The following is a 19,615-nucleotide window of genomic DNA, read 5'->3' on the forward strand; positions in this document are numbered from 1 at the left end:
TCACTAAATCACTCGAGAGAAAAAGGAATTAGTGTGTGGGCACTTTTAAACACTACGAATTAAGAACTAGTCTTGAAGTCGAAGAGCTAAACACTAGGTCAAATGAGGACCTAGGTGCCAAAACAAAAAAAACAAAATTGAATAGAGAGAGAGAGAGAGGAGAGGGGCGGCCAAGCTAGAGAGAGAAGCTCTCAAATCTCTAAAACTTGGATGAATGAAATGTGAGGAAATGAGGCTCCTATTTATAAGAGAGGTCTTACCTTCAATAAGGTAGTTTCCTCTTCTATAGAATATCATATATTCATGAGCCAATTTCCCATTTTCCCACTTGAGATACTCGGCCAAACAAGGTCTTCTAGAAGCCTTGATTTGTTTCCTATTTTGTTCCTTTCTCTAGTTGGCCGAAATTCTCTATGCCATGCATAGGAAATTTGTTTCCTCTTTTTCTTTTGGCAAGTATCTTGATACATTTATGCACAAAATATTATCTCTTTCCCTTGGGTAGTAGGCGCCCATATTCAATCTAGAAGGGGCTTCTAGAAGCTCCTTCATTTGTTCATGACAACATGAAAAAGGCCCATTAAGAATTTTCAATAAAATTCTTATGAAATGAAATTAATTCACAAGGCCCAATAAGACTGATATTGGCCGAGTGATACATGTCGTTAAATGACCTTGTCAAAAATTTATTGACATTCATTTCATCCTATGTCTCAAAAGACAAAAATACATTTTTGACAATTTTCGTAAAACTTGTCTCGTTTTTGTTTTGACTTAGCTTCTAGTTTAACTATTCCTACCCGATGTGATTCGTGACAGTGACCTCATGGATCCAAATGAACAAATCTTGAGCTAAACACTTGGACTCAAAAGTTCACAAACCTTTTCCAAGTTTAGCTTAATGTCAACTGACTCCACTAAAGAGTTGACACTGAAAATCTCTCGGTTCAAATGAATTTATTTTCTACTCAAGAATTCAACCTAATTGTAATGAGTGGATCCACTGAATATTATCTATGTTTACCCTTCATGAATATCATCAGCTAGTCGGGATTTACGAAATTATCATTTTACCCTTCTAGCTGTTATTTCCTCAACTCCTTTGTCGCTTGTGAATAAGTCAGAAACAATGTATTGACGAGGAGCTAACAAGTCACATTGTTTCATCCAAAAGAGTCAAGACTCAATTTGGACACTGGCCAGTTCATTTATTCACATTCCAAGGAACAAAGCATGATGTGATATACATTGCATTTCAGCAATCTTGTACATGAATTCCATATCTATGCGAACTTCACAAAGTTACTCATGATATTCTCACAACTTAGTACTTCACCAATAGGCCCTGTTCGGAATCACATAGTGAGTCCGAGCTCTGACTTTCTCAAATGAGAATACGTAAGCTGTGAAATGGCATGTCTCATTTCAGGATTAAGGTAAGCACGATGCAATTCATACGTAGTGACTTCAAGACATAAGTGGTTAAATGGTTTGTTCTTATATTGTCTCTAGAAGTGCACTGGTCAATTCAGTACCTTCGGAAGATACCTAGAAGAACTATAAAGTCTCCAACTCTCAATTCCCCATAACCAGACATCATAGATTCTCCTAACAATCGTACTGAGGTCAATAGTCCTTTGACCCTTAGATTGCGAATATATCGTTTTAAGCAAACTACGAAGAGTTTGTTCATGCAAATCTACATTTGTCTCTTCGTAAGTTGTTAAGTTTGTTTATGGACTAAAGACTAATGTTTTATCATAAAGCTTCAAACAGACAAGGAATAATGAATGAACGTTTTAACTTTTTATTAATGAATAAGCAATTACAGCAAGAGTTTTCGTGAGACTTTATTACATCAAATGTACAAAATAAAGACTACAACTCTTCTTGTGGGCACCATTGACAACAAACTCCCACTTGACTCAAAGAAGATGTGTGTAGTCCTTCATGCCTAATCCCTCTCGATGTTGGTGTTAGGAATAATATTGCCCACTTGAAGATAATGAATAAATGATTACTAAATTCGATAATAAGATTACTTTATTAGCATTATATGATTAGTGGGTTGAGTTCTAAACAATTAGAATCAATAACAACTATCTTCCATAGCCTCCGTATTAAACCGAGTCACGTGCTGGGCACCTGAGTTCGGGCGGTGAGCTAAAACGAGGTCGATGACTGATATACGCCTGGAAAACTATATCTAAAGTCATATATGTGGAACACATAGGTGAAGGCTGATCACTATGTGAGAGCATTCTACACTTGTGGTAAGTGTACGACTTGGACAGGTCTTGGTGTAGATGTGTCGTTTAAGGACCGTTACGACACACTAACCGAGGCCACTATGATGGTCACAGTGAGACTTGATCTAAATCCTGAAGTGATCATGGACATTGGGTTATGTTACTGAGCTCTTTGACTCATTCGCTAAAAGGCTATTCATGCTAATCACAGCTTATGTCTTGGGAGTTTTCTCAGAGCATAATTCGAGTGGGAAATGATTTACAGATACGGAATCCAGCCTTCCTGAAAGAAGGTTAATGTTCTCTCACCTAAGGGTTGATTCCAGAACCGATAGATTGCTAGCACTTTCGAAGTAAGTAACGTTCGAAAGAATCTTTCGCTGGGGAAGCAACAATGCTTAGGGCTGATATGTATCAAGAGAAGTATAACGGAAAAATTGACTTCTCTTGACACGGGTTGAACCTGGAGGATCTTGATCACGAACTGACTATATAAGTGGACACTCGTCACGATGAGTAAATATAATTCTAGTATAAAGGAGAGTTCAGTCTTGGCTTACAAGGTGGAGTATTTGACCAAGATTAGACGAATCGATGGAAAAAGAGAAATGACTATTTCGTCTTTTTCATCGGATTTGTTAAACTTCTATTACTAGGTCCATAGTCCCCGATTCGGCTCTGATAAAGGCGGATAAGAACTTTCGTATAATAATGTTTATCATTATTAATCTCACTTGTTGTAATTGTGATTGACAACATTAATTCTGGAAAACGGGTATTCGCAGAATTAAATAAATATTTATGGTAGAATTGTTTATTTATTGTTTGATCAAGTAAATAAACAATTATTAATTATTTGTTTATTGTTGGACCAAGTAAATAAATAATTAATTGGGTTTTAAGCAATTGGGCCTTGCACAAAATATGAAAATCGGATTTGGGAATTTTGGCATGGGAGTTGCGCAAATCCCCCTTGGCCGTGTGCCTAAAAACCGATATTTACATAATTGGTATTTACCAATATTTTCTCTTTAGTTGTTTAAATAAAGGAGAGAGAATAATATAAGATATTGTCCTATATTTTCTCCTTATTTAAAGGAAAGTATTTAGGAGAATATATGAGAATATATTTAAAGGGAAATAATATATTCTCCTTTATTATCTCACTAAATAAAATATTCTCTATTTAAATAGAGAATAATATCTCATAGATATTGATCTGATGGATGAGAGAAAAAGTAGGATTCACTTGTTGAGATCCAATGACCTAGATTTAATCCACCAGTGTGAACACAATAAAAGGAAATAAAATATTCTGGAAGATTCCATGAATATCTCCTTTTACTATTATAAATAGGGGGTCATGAGAAGACAAAAAGAAGCAATTAATTTGTTGAAAATTTCGTGGTTCTCCCTCTTGAGTGTGTGAAATTTTCTGCCTCTCCCCCTCGGAAATTCGTTTATATTCTTAGTAAAATAAGAGAGAGATCTCGAAACACATAGTTTCGTGATCTAGTGAGATAAAGACTGTGCCCACTCATCTTTCTTATTCGTCTCGGAGATTACGTTTCGGAAGACTAATGTGTCATCCTCGAGTTCTTCATCAAGACGACGCAAGGAGTACGAGATTGGTTTGGGAGCGTTCTGTAGCTGAACCGAAAATCAATGTAAGTATTCGTTTTTCACTCAAATCGGTTGCTTGATAAATATGCTCTCGTGAATTAAATTAATTAAACATAACTAGATCTTGTTAATTATAACCATAATTTAATTAGTTTATGATCAGCGTAATTAATTATTTTTCCGCATTAATATGGTTATATGGTGGAATAATCTCAAACGAGTCGCATCAGAGCGATTGTTCGTGTCTGATACGAGCTCGATTCCCCAACAGTTGGTCGAAGACCTTGTTCGCTAGGGCCTTGGTGAATGGATCTGCTAGGTTGTCCACCGTTGAGATCTTCTTCACTTCCACGTCTCCGCGCTGCACGATCTCTCGAATCAAATGATATTTCATCTCAATATGTTTAGAGCGCTTATGGCTTCGAGGTTCCTTTGAGTTAGTGATAGCCCCACTATTATCACAATAAAGGGTCATGGGCTCGTCGACGTTTGGAACAACTTCCAAATACTTAAGGAATTTTCTAAGTCATACAGCCTCTTTGGATGCTTCACAAGAAGTTACATATACTCCTCCACACAACTGCTCCACCATTAAGGATGAACACAGATCCTGAAGTGGATTTCCTGGAATCCTTATCCGCTTGAAAATCGGAGTCGGTATATCCCGTCATAGTCAGATCAGTACCTGAGTATATAAGCATCAAGTTCCTAGTTCTTCGAAGATACTTGAGAACATGCTTAACAGCAATCCAGTGCTCGGGTCCAGGATTGGATTGGAAACGGCTAACTACGCCAACGGCGAAACATATATCCGGTCTAGTGCAAAGCATAGCATACATGAGGCTTCCTACGGCAGAGGCGTAAGAAATTTTCCTCATGTCTTCAATCTTTTATGCAGTCTTGGGAGACTGGTGCTTAGAGAGTGAGACTTCATGCCTAAATGGTGTTTGGCCCTTCTTGGAGTCTTACATCGAGAAGCGATCCATCACCTTATCAATATAAGATGCTTGAGAGAGTGACAGGGTCCGGTTTTTCCGATCTCGAAAGATTTGGATCCTCAGAATGTACGCGGCTTCTCCCAGATCCTTCATATCGAATTGCTTTGCTAACCAGACCTTAACCTCAGATAATTTACCCACATCGTTACCTATGAGTAATATATCATCGACATATAGTACCAGAAACACAACTTTGCCTTCGTGTATTAACTTGTAAACACAAGGCTCATCTATTGACTGTTCAAAGCCGAAGCTTTTCACAGTTTAATCGAATCTAATATTCCATGACCTAGATGCTTGCTTGAGTCCATAAATAGACTTAAGTAACTCACAAACCTTGGTCTCTTGCCCTTTTTCCACGAAACCGTCTGGTTGAGCCATGTAAATGCGCTCGTCAAGATTGCCATTCAGGAAGGCTGTCTTGACATCCATTTGCCAGATCTCATAGTCGAGAGCTGCAGTTATGGATATGAGTATGCGGATGGATTTAAGCATCGCGACTGGCGAGAAGGTTTCTTCATAGTCAATCCCTTCTTTTTGGGTATAACCCTTAGCCACAAGTCGTGCTTTGAACGTCTCGACGTTCCCATCCGGACCTCTTTTCTTTTTGTATATCCACTTACACCCTACGGGTTTAATCCCTTCAGGAAGGTCTACAAGTTTCCAGACTTTGTTGACATACATCGAGTGCATTTCAACTTTCATGGCGTCAAGCCAAAGGTTTGATTCAGAACAAGCCATTGCTTGGCTATAGAAAACAGGGTCATCCATGTCAGAGACGGCTACGAGAGAGTCTCCATAGGACATGTACCTGTCAGGCTTTTGAGTAGCCCTCCCACTACGTCGAAGTACTACTTGACGAGATTCTGATGAGTTAGGTTGTGTTTCAGTTGGGGTAAGAACAGTTCTTACAGATGAGGTAGAAGCTTCCTCACCCAATTTTCTTCAAGCACAATTTTCCTTCTAGGTTTTGCATCCTTCATAAAGTCCTCCTCAAGGAAACGAGCATTCGTGCTAACGAAAGTCTTATCGTCCTCGGGACTATAGAAGGTAAAACCTTTGGTTTCATTCGGATATCCAACGAACAGACACAATTCTGACCTACTAGCCAACTTGCTAGTCTTTTACCTTAGCACGTGTGCGGGGCAACCCCAAATTTTGATGCGGCCAAAATTCACTTTACGGCCAGTCCATCGTTCATAAGGAGTACCAAGAACCGTCTTGGACAGAACTTGGTTCAGAATATAAACGGCTGTTTCGAGGGCATATCCCCAAAAGGAAAGAGGGAATGATGAGTAACTCATCATTGATCTAACCAGTTCCATAAGAGTTCGGTTTCTTCTCTCTGACACTCCGTTTTGTTGAGGTGTGCCAGGTGCGGTAAGCTGAGAAGCGATACCTTCTTCTTTAAGAAAGTCATCGAACTCTCCAGACATATACTCACCACCTCGATCAGATCGAAGGGTTTTGATCACTTTGCCAGTTTGCTTTTCCACTAAAGCCCTAAAGACCTTAAATACGTTAAAGGTCTCAGATTTGTGTTTGAGCAAATAGACAAAACCATATCGCGAGTAATCATCGGTGAAGGTAACGAAGTATTCGTATCCTCCACGTGCCTGTTGGCTGAGCGGACCACATACATCAGAATGTACTAGTTCCTATTGCAGAGGCTTCGAGTGGAACGTCCCTCACAAGTCTCTTAATCCTATCTAGACTGATATAACCAAGTCTTAAGTGCCAGAGGTATGTTGATTTTGTTAGATCGGAGGATTCAGAAAGTTTGATCCTCTTTGGCTCCCTAATTAGATCGTTATCTATTTCGGTGTCTAAAAGAAAAGGTTGAGTGGGATAAATGTAAAAAAGACCATTCTTCATACATGCATCAGTGACAAAAGAATTTGAAAAAGAAATACGAATTCCATTCTTTATAAACTTTAAATAATAATCTTGCTCTAAAAGTTGAGCAACAAATATTAAGTTTTTCCCAAAGGAAGGAACATAATAAGCATTATTCAAATTTAAAGTGCGATCTTCAAAAGATAGCGTCACGGATCCCACAGCCTTCGCAGACACCACGCTCCCATCACCCCACTTGAAGCAAAAGTCGCCATCCTCTAAGTTTTTGCTTTTCCTAAAACCAGTTAAGGAGTAGCAAATATGGTTAGTAGCAGCGGAGTCAATAATCAATGATGATACATTATCAGCCACTAAACAAGCTTCAGTAATGAGTACAATACCTTTTACTTTTGTTTTGAGGTAGGCAGGACAGTTCCTACGCCAGTGACCAGGCTCATTGCAGTGGTGGCACTTGTCGTTAGATTTGTCCACCTTCGGAGCCTTTGGCGCCTTCTTCTTCATTTGAACCTTAGGTTGGTTCTTCTTCTCGGCCTTGCGAGGTCTCTTCTTAGATCCAGAGGTGGAGGCAGTAGCATGTGCCTCTCCTTGAGCCTTCTTTTTCATAGTGAGTCCCTCAGCGGTTTGAAGTTCCTTCATAAGCTCGGTAACAGTGTACACTAGCTTGTTCATGGAGTAATTCAGCTTGAAGGTATCAAAAGACTTGGAGAGAGTTTCCAAGATCATGTCTATTTTAGTCTCCCCATCAATCTCAGATCCAAGGATCTCCATTTCGTTTAGATAGCTAATGATCAGCATCATATGATCTCTAACGGGAGTCCCAGCCTTCATGCGACAGTTCATAAACTGTCGGACCGCTTGTTACCTAGCTTGACGTCCTTGCCCTCCAAACATCTCATGGAGATTGTAGAGCATATCGGTGGCAGTCTCGTAGTCACGACATTGTTGTTGCAACACATTGTTCATAGATGCCAAAATATAGCACCTTGCAATCTCATCGGATCGGAGCCAGGCCGCTAGGGCGTCTTTTTCCTCTTGTGTCGAATCTTCATTCGTTTGAGGACAGGGGGTGGTGAGAACCCATTTCACTACTACAAATTAACATATTGGGTGCGGAAGGGTATTAGGTGCGACATGTCGCACCTAATAGTCGCACCTAAGCCCATATTAGGTGCGACATGTCGCACCGGATACTCATCCGGATGAATACAAACTTCGCTAATGTTTAGTGTTATTCGGTGAATCCCGCCGAATTTTTTTTTTGGATCTGGGATTTCATATTGGGTGCGACATTGTCGCACCCAATATGATTATTAGGGTTTTAAACCCGACTTTTCTCCTTTTTTCACACATTCACTCACTCTCTCTCTCTCTCTCTCACCGTCTCACAAGGTCTCTCTCTCTCTCAGCCAGCCCCTGCCGCCGTCCTTCCCCGCTCCGCCGCTGCCGGCCCATCCTGGTACGTCCCCATCTCTCTCTCTCTCTGTCTCACCGGCCGTCTCTCACCATCTCACTCTGTCTCTCTCTCTCTCAGCCAGTCCCCGCCGCCGTCCCTCTCCGCTCCGCCACTGCCGGCCCTCCCTGGTACGTCCCCTTCTACTTCTCTCTCTCTCTCTCTGTCTCACCGGCCATCTCTCACTCTGTCTCTCTCTCCCAGCCTGCCCCGCCGCCGCCTGGACCAGCCCCCTGCCCGCCCGCCCCACCGCCGCCTGGACCAGCCCCCTGCCCGCCCGCCCCACCGCCGCCTGGACCAGCCCCCCGGCCCGCCGCCTGGATCGATCAGCATCCCCCCAAGATACCTAGAAGAACTATAGAGTCTCCAACTCTCAATGCCCCATAACCAGACATCATAGATTCTCCTAACAATCGTACTGAGGTCAATAGTCCTTTGACCATTAGATTGCGAATATATCGTTTTAAGCAAACTACGAAGAGTTTGTTCATGCAAATCTAAATTTGTCTCTTCGTAAGTTGTTAAGTTTGTTTATGGACTAAAGACTAATGTTTTATCATGAAGCTTCAAAAGGACGAGGAAGAATGAATGAATCCATCAAGATCATGAGTAGTGGTTCTGGTTGTGGAAAACACTTGCGAGGTCCAGAGGTAAAAGTTGTTTTGATCGAGCTTTAGGCTTAGGGGATTGAGATGTGTAGAGAAAGATTGGTACATTTGGAGTTGCGAAGAGTTAGTAGAGGATTCAAATGATTGTTGAGACGAGAACGCCATTGAAAAGAATTAGGTCAAGAAAATAACCGAGCTCTGATACCATGAGAGAGTTCAGAGAATCAGAGAGAGAGAGAGAGCGAATTTGAGAAGAAGAGTTTGTTATGAGCAACTGAATCTTGTTAGTTCTCATTGACTTGGTGATTGAATATATGTACACTATTTACTCTAGTCTTAGCCCTTAGATTCTAACTAATCGTAATCTAATGGCTATAATTAGGGGACGTTATAGAGCCGTCCACGACATGTGTACACTAGTCTATCACATGAATATGACGAAGGTAATGATGACAAAGATAATGATGAATTCATAAAAAATGATAAACCGTAGCAAAAGTACTACTAATCTAACATCAACTTAATAGGAACTAAAAGAAATTGTTTTTGTTAATATATATAAGCAGGGACGAAGCCAAGAATCTAGATTAGGGTGGCTAATTTGCAAAAACAAATTCAGGGATGGCTAATTTGTAAATTTTGAGGATAAAAAAATGTAAAAATAAAATGAAAATGGACAAACATTGCAATTTTTTTTGCTATACCCCACCCTGAACTGGTAAATTTTTCATTTTGAATAAAACTTAGAGTTTTATAGCAACTTCTAAACAAATACGTTCTGGAACGCTTTAACAAATAAAACTAATCCCCGAACTTTTTTTGTACCATTAAAGTAATATCTTGCTTCGCTATTTATACCTTCCTAATTCAATTGATTTTATAATTTACAAAGTTAGGAAGAAAAAAAAGATAAGAAGTTCAATAGAGAAGAAAAAAAAAAGACAAAGATTTATATATAATAAAAAAAGTTCTAATTGTTATTATTATATTTCCCCTTTTTTTAAGAGAGAGAAAACTATTTTCATCAACTTAGAATATACTTGATAAAGATCTATTTTTTGAATTTGCATCTCAAAAAATAAGAAAAAAAGTTTTTGTTTAATTTTCCTCCTTTCTATTTTGTAATATGAGTTTTTTTTTTTATAATTAATTTGAGTTATATTGTAAGTAGATATTTATAATTTTTTTAATAATTATTTTATTAATGTGTTATGTAATTTGTTTTAATTTAATTATAATTGTAAAAAGCCTCTTTTTGACTTCCGTCCAAGAACCCCGAATTCCTTGAATCGGCTCTGACTGGTTTCGGCCTGTATACAAGTATTGTAGATGATTTCGGTTTAAGTTATACACAATATTTTATCTTCATCAAAAAAATTCACTATCATATTAGTTAATAGTTATTTGAACGTTTGATACGAATGATTTTATTTCATTAAACTACTAGAAAAAGTATAAGAATTTTATTTCCCAAAAAATCTATTGTGCTACAATTTTTGAGATATTAATTTATGTTTATTCAAAAAACAAATAAATTATGCAAAGATATTTCAAATATTTTTTTATAAAGAATCATAGATCAATTTATGCTAGAATATATATAAATATATATATATATATATATATATATATATATATAATATAATGTTATATTTTAAATTTATGTAAGGTAATAATCTATAAAATTTAAAAACAATTTTGTGCTTTCAAATTACCACAAACTGCACTTCGCTTTCAAATATTGGTTTGTGCTTATTTATGCTTCATAAAATTTGATAAGTTTAACCATAAATAAATGTGTCGACCCCAAAATTTATAGAAAGCTAATCAAATAATTTACATAGACTGTGCATTATTTTATGAATAATGAATTATTTCATATGATTGTTTATTGGGCGTTCTAGAAATATGGTCAAAAGCAAACTTCTTTTTTGGTTTTAGTCAATGTTTACCAAACTTTAGGAATATAGCCAAACGGATTGATAAGCAAAAAAAAAGTCTGATTGATATGAACTCGAAATTGAGTGATTCTAAATCCTACAGATTCGTGACGCCGAGATCTTCAAAAATAGATCCATTGTGTTTTGTGAAAAATCATGTTTAATGCCATAGATGTAGAAAAATCACGTTACTGCCTTAGACATGGAAATAACTACAAATTTTCGGAAATCATTTGGAAATAAATGAAAACGTAAACATGATCCATTAAACATGATTTTTCATCAAACACAATTAGTCTATTTTTGAAGATCTCGGTGCCACGAATTTATAGGATTTGGAATCACTCAATTTCGAGTTCGTATGAGATAAATATAGATTTTTGAAGTTTTGATGCAAAAAAAATGTTTGAAAAAAAAAAAGAGGCAAAATGATGAATTAAAAAACAAGAAAGAGAAAGTGATGAATTTAGAAGAAAAAAAACGTTATATATATTTATGAATAGATATGAAATTTTAACTCATTACATCTAGTGTCACTTAATATAATTGACTATTTTTTTAAAACCATCCGAACCCGAGTTAAATTTCAAACCTTTATTTTAAATTGAGCTAGTTAGCTACAAAGTTCTTGTTTATTTTTGCAGCAAAGCGCGCCAGTATATATATATATATATATATATATATATATATATATATATATATATATATATATATATCCAACTTTTGTTTTTACATGTCAAACTAAATTAAAAATGCTCTAAAATACGCAAATGTGTACGATGATGATTATTGATTGGCCACACGACTAAATATTTTGTTTATTTTATTTTGCTCTGTAAAATTATTTTTAATTCACTTTACTAAGAATTGTCATTGACATTTGAGACATTTTTGTTTTCGGTAATTTCCACAAATTTTATTCTTCTTCTTCTTCTTCTTCTTCTTCTTCTTCTTCGTCTCTCTCTCTCTCTCTCTCTCTCTCTCTCTCCTCTGAGATCGCTGATCTCTCGCGTTTCAACGCATCTCTGCCATTTGCATTTTCCAATCCAAGGTTCGTACTTTGACTCCCAGATTTCCGTTTCTCGTTTTCTTTCTGTATCTCCCGCTATCGTAATTCAGTGTATCCGAAATCAGCCAATATCTAGCTCAATAACACACTCTTTAATTAGTCCAAAAAAAGTTTGTTTCTGAGTTATATCAATTTCGATTCACTTTCTCTTCTTCTCTTTTGCCTTTGAAGCCTTTTTCAAATATTTTATTTTATGTTTTAGATATAGCTGTACGTTTTGTTTCTGTTACATTTCGTTTTGAACCGAAAGATCTGAGCTGTGAGGGGTCTGTAATTGTTAGCTCTCCTATTCTCTGATGAGATCTTGTTTTCATCGATGCTTCGATTAATTGTAATTGAATTGTTGGCTCGGGTCTTATGCTTAGACCATATTCTTATGCATTGAGTTTTGCATTTCTTATTCGCAATAAATTTCAGTTCTGTTGTTGATTTATCAGAAATGAGAACATAGAACGATGCCCAAGAGAAAATAAATTGTACCTTTCGTGTCTAATTCAACCATATAATCCCTGATTTGCACAAATGTATATGCAGATGATCTCGTGAGATTTGTAGTCTGAAGAAAATCTGAAAGATACATGGAATGGTCGTCGATTATCCGAATTGGGTTTAGCATGTTCAGATGTGCCTAAATTACGGTTTTTAAATGATATGAATGAAATTTCGTATCATGACTCTTAAAATACACGGAGGAACAGAGTGGAGGGGAAGCTCGTGGCATTCGGATACAGAGACCTTCAGAGCGCCAGCAAGAATTTCTCCGACAAGCTCGGCGGTGGAGGCTTCGGCTCCGTCTTCAAAGGGACGCTTCCAGATTCCTCTCAGGTATATCTTCGCACACACTATAAATCTCCTATTCGTACTTACAGCTATCATGGTTTAAAAAATTGAGATCGCCAACTTTGTTTCCTTTCTTTAGTTTAGTTGTTGAAAATACTGAAATGCAACTATTTCTGATAATTTTAACTTTATGTCGACATTATCATCATGGTACATTTTTTTGTTGAAAGAATCATTATGGTACATTTTTTTTGTTGAAAGAATCATTATGGTACATTTGTGTAAAATATAATCAAACAGCATTTTAAATTTTGGTTGGAATGATAAATTACTAGTATAAATCGTAAAAAAAAGATTATGAGTGTCAAAAACATTGTTGATAAGAACTTTGATTAATTTTTGTCTAAAATTTGAAATTTTGACAATTTTGTTAATTAGTTAGTTTGAAATGATTATGTTGTATAATTTTTCCTATCTTAATTAACTTTAGATATAGCTGTACGTTTTGTTTCTGTTACATTTCGTTTTGAATCGAAATATCTGAGCTGTGAGTAATCTGTAATTGTTGGCTCTCCTATTCTCCGAGATCTTGTTTTCATCGATGCTTCGATTAATTGTAATTGAATTGTTGGCTCGGGTCTTATGCTTAGACCATATTTTTATGCATTGAGGTTTACATTTCTTATGCTTTTCTATTGGAAATAAATTTCAGTTCTGTTGTTGATTTATCAGAAATGAGAACATAGAATGATGCCCAAGAGAAAATAAATTGTAACTTTCATGTCTAATTCAACCATATAATCCCTTATTTGCACAAATGTATCTGCAGATGATATCATGAGATTTGTAGTCTGAAAAAAATCTGAAAGATACATGGAATGGTCGTCGATTATCCGAGTCGGGTTAAGCATGTTCAGATGTGCCTAAATTACAGTTTTTAAATGATATGAATGAAATTTTCTATCATGACTCTTAAAATAAATTCTATCATGAATAACAATTATTATTATATTTTTTTTTACCAGAAATAGCATTTTTTTATGGGCTTGTTTGTATGACGGTAAGAAAGTGATTGGCATTAAGATCAGGTTGAATTGCTGTTCTCCTGCTTCTGGGGTTTCATAATTTTTCTTAGCTGCTTTATAAAAGTTCAACCTCGAATGTAATTTACAAATCATGGAAAATCATTTGTCAATTTTGTGCCTTTACTTTATAAACTATACTATGCTAATGGAAAGATATGAACAAAGCTTTGATGTCATGAGATTATTTGGTGTGTGAGAATTCTCTGAACTTACGCTTTACTTTCGGAATTGTTAAAGGTGGACCATAGGAGTCGGTATTAACTACAGATAGAACTTGAAGTTCAAGTTCTATCTAAAAATCTTTAAGATGGGGCGTGCAAAGCTAAAGGCCATGGAAGGGGAACGTGAGGACTGTGATGCGTACCCAAACAAAGCAACTATTGTATGCATGGTCAATTCAGAAATAGGAACGGTTTTAGCGGTCATGCGAAGAAACGTAAGATGGGGTGGGCGTTATATGTCTGGCGATGATCAGCTCGAACACTCTCTGATTCAGTCGTTCAAAGCTTTGCGTAAAGAGATTTTTACATGGCAGCACCGCTGGCACACCATAAACCCATCCTTGTACCTTCAACCGTTTCTGGATGTCATCCAATCAGACGAAACTAGTGCTCCAATCACCGGTGTTGCTTTGTCGTCGGTTTATAAGGTATTGACACTCGATGTGATTGATCAAAATACGGCGAATGTCAATGAGGCAATGCACTTGTTGGTCGATGCTGTCACTAGCTGCCGCTTTGAGGTGACCGATCCTGCTTCAGAGGAGGTGGTTCTGATGAAGATACTTCAAGTTCTCTTGGCATGCATGAAGAGTAAAGCATCTCCGATGCTGAGTAATCAGCATGTGTGCACTATAGTGAATACATGTTTCCGTATAGTCCACCAAGCGGGAACAAAAGGCGAATTACTGCAACGCATGGCTCGTCACACCATGCATGAGCTTCTTAGGTGTATCTTCTTGCACCTCCCTGATGTTGGCAACTCAGAGGAAGCACCGGTTAATGGAACCAATACTATCGACCGAGAGGTAGGAATGCTTGTTCCTTTCCTGCATTCTTATTAAGTATTTTCTTTCTGGGCTTTTTAGCTGTTGGGATATAAATTATGACGGGCAAAATTAATTCATTGAAATATAAAACTGAGAAAAAAAATGGCACGGTTTTAGCAAAAATTAATGCAGGTGTAGTCAAATTATGGCTTGAATATACTTAATGATAGTTACTTCCTCGAGTTTGGAGTTGCCACTGAAAAGTTGTTGAGAATCAGGTCATACAAGAGTCACCATTCATGAAGACTTTTAGTTTCGGTATATTCAGTATTATATATTGGCTCTTAGGTAAAATAGTGATCCCAATTTCTCTGAAATGTGGCTCTCTGTTCGTTTCCGCCTTTCAGTAAAAATAAAGTTATTTTTTTTAAGTATAAAAAATACATAATATTTTACTTACAAACATGATATTTTTGGTGAGACTTTAGAATAGAGAAAAATAACTCATTTTCTATAGCCGATTGTCTCATTGTGATATTTATATATATGTGGGGTTTCTCTGTCCTTTGTTGTAACTTTTTGGTCATTATTTCCTGTACAGAGCTCTGTGCTGAACAGTGAGCATGCAGTGGAAACCAAACAATCGGAAAATGGCAATTCGGCTGCTGAAAATGGCGGGCTATCATTCTCAACGAATCTTGCTGCTACCGTTTCCGTAGGTTCAGCAATATCAGGAGTGGACGATGGCGTAATTGGGACTGTAAAGGATGGCGTTCTTCACGAGAACCATGACTCGCAGCTGATGAGTGAGCCGTATGGAATCCCTTGCATGGTGGAAATATTTCACTTCCTGTGCTCTTTGCTAAATGTTGCTGAGCAACCAGGACTGGATTCCAGATCGAATACCATAGCATTTGACGAAGACGTGCCTCTTTTCGCCTTGGGTTTGATCAATTCTGCTATAGAGTTGGCTGGTCCCTCGATCCGTGAGCACCCTAGACTGCTGGCTATAATTCGGGATGAGTTGTTTCGCAATCTGATGCAATTTGGCCTGTCCATGAGCCCGCTTATCCTTTCCATGGTGTGTAGCATTGTGCTTTGCCTGTACCATCACATGCGCTCGGAACTCAAACTCCAGATCGAGGCTTTCTTTTCTTGCGTGCTTTTGAGGCTTGCGCAGAGCAGACACGGAGCGTCTTATCAACAGCAAGAGGTTGCTATGGAGGCTCTCGTTGATTTCTGCCGGCAGACAACTTTTGTGGTGGAGATGTTTGCTAACTACGATTGTGACATAACTTGCAGCAATGTCTTTGAAGAGCTTGCTAATCTGTTCTCCAGGAGCGCTTTCCCGGTTAATAGCCCATTATCGTCAACCCACGTACTTGCTTTGGATGGCCTTATCGCAGTTATCCAGGGAATGGCTGAGAGGTTAGGCAATGTGTCTGCTGGTCCGGAGCAGAATCAAGCAAGTCTGGAAGAGTACAGTCCGTTCTGGCTGGTTAAGTGTGACGATTATAGCAATCCGGATCACTGGGTTCCGTTTGTTCGCTGGAGGAAGTTCATCAAGAAGAAGTTAATGATCGGGGCTGATCACTTTAATCAAGATCCGAAGAAGGGGTTAGAATTCCTACAAGGAACACATCTCTTACCCGAAGAACTTGATCCTAAAAGTGTAGCTTGCTTTTTAAGGTACACTTGTGGGTTGGATAAGAACATTATTGGTGAATTGCTGGGGAACCATGATCCATTTTATATTCAGGTGCTTCATGAATTCGCTCAAACTTTTGACTTCCAAGATATGAATCTGGATAATGCCTTGCGGCTGTTTCTGGAGACATTTCGACTTCCTGGAGAGTCGCAAAAGATACAGAGAGTGCTTGAGGCATTTTCGGAGAGATACTATGAGCAATCGCCACAGATTCTGGCGAACAAGGACGCTGCTCTTTTATTGTCTTATTCAATGATACTGCTCAATACAGATCTGCATAATGCACAAGTAAAGAAAAAGATGACAGAAGAGGACTTCATAAGGAATAATCGGCTCATAAATGGTGGCAGCGACCTCCCAAGAGAATTCTTGACAGAGCTCTACTATTCGATAGGCAAAAACGAGATTCGCATGATTCCAGATCAAGGGGCTGGTTTGCCTCAAATGAACTCGAGTCGGTGGCTTGACCTGATACACAAATCAAACAACACTGAACCGTTTATTATGCCAGATTCCAGATCTTACCTTGATCATGATATGTTTGCCATTATTGCTGGCCCAACAATTGCTGCTATTTCTGTGGTACTCGATCACGCGGAACAGGAGGATATTTATGAAACGTGCATTGATGGGTTCTTGGCAGTGGCAAAGATAGCTGCGTGCCATCATCTTGACGATGTGCTTGACGATCTTGTCGTTTCGCTCTGCAAGTTCACAACACTCCTGAACCCCACGACTTTTGATGAACCGGTGCTAGCCTTCTCCGACGACGCAAAAGCTAGAATGGCAACAGTGGCAGTTTTTACTATCGCCAATACGTACGGTGATTACATACGCTCGGGTTGGAGAAATATTCTGGACTGCGTCTTGAGGCTGAACAAGCTCAGCCTTCTTCCAGCCAATGTGGCAGGTGACTCGGCCGAGGAGTCTCAACTCTCTGCTGACAATGGAAATGGAAAAGCGGTCACAAAGGCTCTTTCTTCGAGTCAAACGACTGCCCCCAAGAGATCCTATGGACTGATGGGCCGATTTAGTCAGTTCCTGTCCCTAGACACAGAGGAGCCAATATCACAACCTACGGAAGAGGAGCTCGCGGCCCGTCAAGTTTGCCTCAAGACGGTTCAGGAGTGTCGCATCGACAACATATTCAAAGAGAGTAAGTTTCTGCAAGCTGAGTCTCTACTGCAGCTATCGCGAGCCCTCATCTCAGCCTCGGAGCTCGCCCAGAAAGAGGGAAGCCCACTCGAGGACGAAGACACCGCAGTTTTCTGCCTCGGGTTGCTGATCGAAACAACCCTGAACAACCGGGACAGGATTGTGCTCGTGTGGCAGGGTGTGTATGAGCACATATACGCGGTCGTTCAGTCGACTTTCATGCCGTGTGCCTTGGTCGAGAAGGCCATTTTCGGGCTTCTCCGCATCTGCCAGAGGCTTCTCCCTTACAAGGAGAATCTCGTGGACGAGCTTCTGAGGTCTCTCCAGCTCGTGTTGAAGCTCGACGCACGGGTCGCAGACGCCTACTGCGAGCAGATCACGCAGGAAGTCGGGCGGCTCGTGAAAGCCAACGCGACTCACATCAGATCACAGGTCGGGTGGCGGAGCATCACGTCCCTGCTCTCCACCACCGCTCGCCACCCCGAAGCCGCGGAAGCAGGCTTCGACACTTTGCTCTTCATAATGTCTGACGGGGCCCACTTATTGCCCGCCAACTACGCACTCTGCGTGGACGCGGCAAGGCAGTTCGCCGAGTCTCGGGTCGGACTGGTCGAGCGCTCCGTCCTTTCGTTGGATCTCATGGCTGGCTCTGCTGACTGTCTTTCGAGGTGGGCCTGCGAGGCTAAGGAAGCTGCGAGAGAGGAAGAGGAAGCCGCCAGGATGTGTCAGGATATCGGGGAGATGTGGTTACGGCTTGTTCAGGGGCTGAGAAAAGTCTGCTTGGATCAGAGAGAGGAGGTTAGAGTCCACGCTTTGTTGTCTCTGCAGAAGTGCTTAAGAGGTGTCGAAGGGATCGATATTCCTCACGGGCTCTGGGTCCAGTGCTTTGACTTGGTGATCTTTACCTTGCTCGATGACTTGCTCGAGATCGTGCAAGGAAAATCCCTAAAGGACTATCGAAACATGGAAGGAACGCTCGTGATTGCCCTTAAGATCTTGCCGAAGGTGTTTCTGCAGTTGCTTCCGGGCTTGTCTCAGTCGACGGAGTTCAGCAAGTTATGGACTGGTGTGCTCAGCAGGACAGAGAACTATTTCAAGGTTAAATTAAGAGGCAAGAAAAGCAAGACTCTCGAAGAACTAATACCCGAGATGCTAAAGAACACGTTGCTTGTCATGAAGACCAGTGGAGTTCTTGGGCCGAGAGGCTCCACTGGCGGAGAAAGTCTATGGGAGCTGACCTGGTTACACGTGAACAAAATTTCCCCCTCATTACAATCCGAAGTGTTTCCCGATCAGAGTTCAGAGCAGTCAAATAGCGGAGAAGCTCTCCCAGAAGGATCTTCCGGAGGAACTTAGAATGTCGAAGAGTGTATCAGAGATTGAAGCTGGCCATGTTGATTGAGCCTCTCAATGTCCGAGTATTTCCCTAAATGGTCCCAATGATATTGGAAATTTTTCTTCATACAAAACCGGAATAGGCTGGTAAGAATTTTTAGAAGGGTTGCTTTTATAGGATCGGATGGGCCCTTTTGTCTTCCTTTATTTTTCTTTATCACCATGAAAACTTAAAGTTATTTTTTTTTTCCCAACACTTCATTTCTCTAGCCTAATGGTAGAGAGTACTTTATTAGGCTGAGAATTTTGACCAATTTTTTCATAGTCTATATTTGATCTGATACAAATATGTAAGAAATCCTCTCTTTTATAGTCTCATGTTGTCTTGCTCATTATCCTCTCTTACATAATCAAGCTTCTCTTTTTTTACTGCAATATAAGATATTTTGTGTCAATAAATTACTGTACTAGTTTGACAGGCTGCCACGATACATTTAGTCTGGCCCTGATACGCACATTCTTTTCTGCAAATTAGTTATGCTTTGTTGTTTTGATTATTCAAATAGAATAATTAAATTAGTCACCGAATCCACATATACCCTGACAATGCTTTTCAGTGATCTCCATATAGAGGCATCAAAGGGAGAAGGTATCAATTTCGCTTTTCCATAAAATGGGGTCTCGTCATGGATATGATTGGATTAGGACGACTTTTTTTTTTTTTAGTAGTTTTATTGCAGTTTTTATTTTCGGGCATTTTCAAACTCCAA

General features: G+C 39.2%; 1 protein-coding gene across 1 annotated transcript; it reads left to right on the forward strand.

Annotated features, from left to right (window-relative positions):
• Positions 1-11,608: 11,608 nt before the first annotated feature.
• Positions 11,609-19,362, forward strand: LOC149379134 (ARF guanine-nucleotide exchange factor GNOM-like). Its single transcript, XM_089602479.1, has 4 exons — positions 11,609-11,776; positions 12,329-12,619; positions 13,897-14,686; positions 15,249-19,362. The coding sequence occupies exons 3-4, from the start codon at positions 13,967-13,969 to the stop codon at positions 18,864-18,866; spliced, it is 4,338 nt and encodes a 1,445-aa protein (XP_089458605.1). The 5' UTR covers positions 11,609-11,776; positions 12,329-12,619; positions 13,897-13,966; the 3' UTR covers positions 18,867-19,362.
• Positions 19,363-19,615: the final 253 nt, after the last annotated feature.

Source organism: Urtica dioica, chromosome 12 (assembly GCF_054948205.1).
Source record: "Urtica dioica subsp. dioica isolate 48M chromosome 12, U.dioica_male_clone48M_v1_H2, whole genome shotgun sequence".
NCBI lineage: Eukaryota > Viridiplantae > Streptophyta > Magnoliopsida > Rosales > Urticaceae > Urtica > Urtica dioica.

Excerpts from the sequence above, each read along its gene's own strand:
- LOC149379134 (XM_089602479.1), top strand. The coding sequence starts at position 13,967 with ATGGGGCGTGCAAAGCTAAAGGCCATGGAAGGGGAACGTGAGGACTGT. Across the intron at positions 14,687-15,248 it reads CCAATACTATCGACCGAGAG|AGCTCTGTGCTGAACAGTGA; the intron begins GTAGGAATGCTT and ends TTTCCTGTACAG.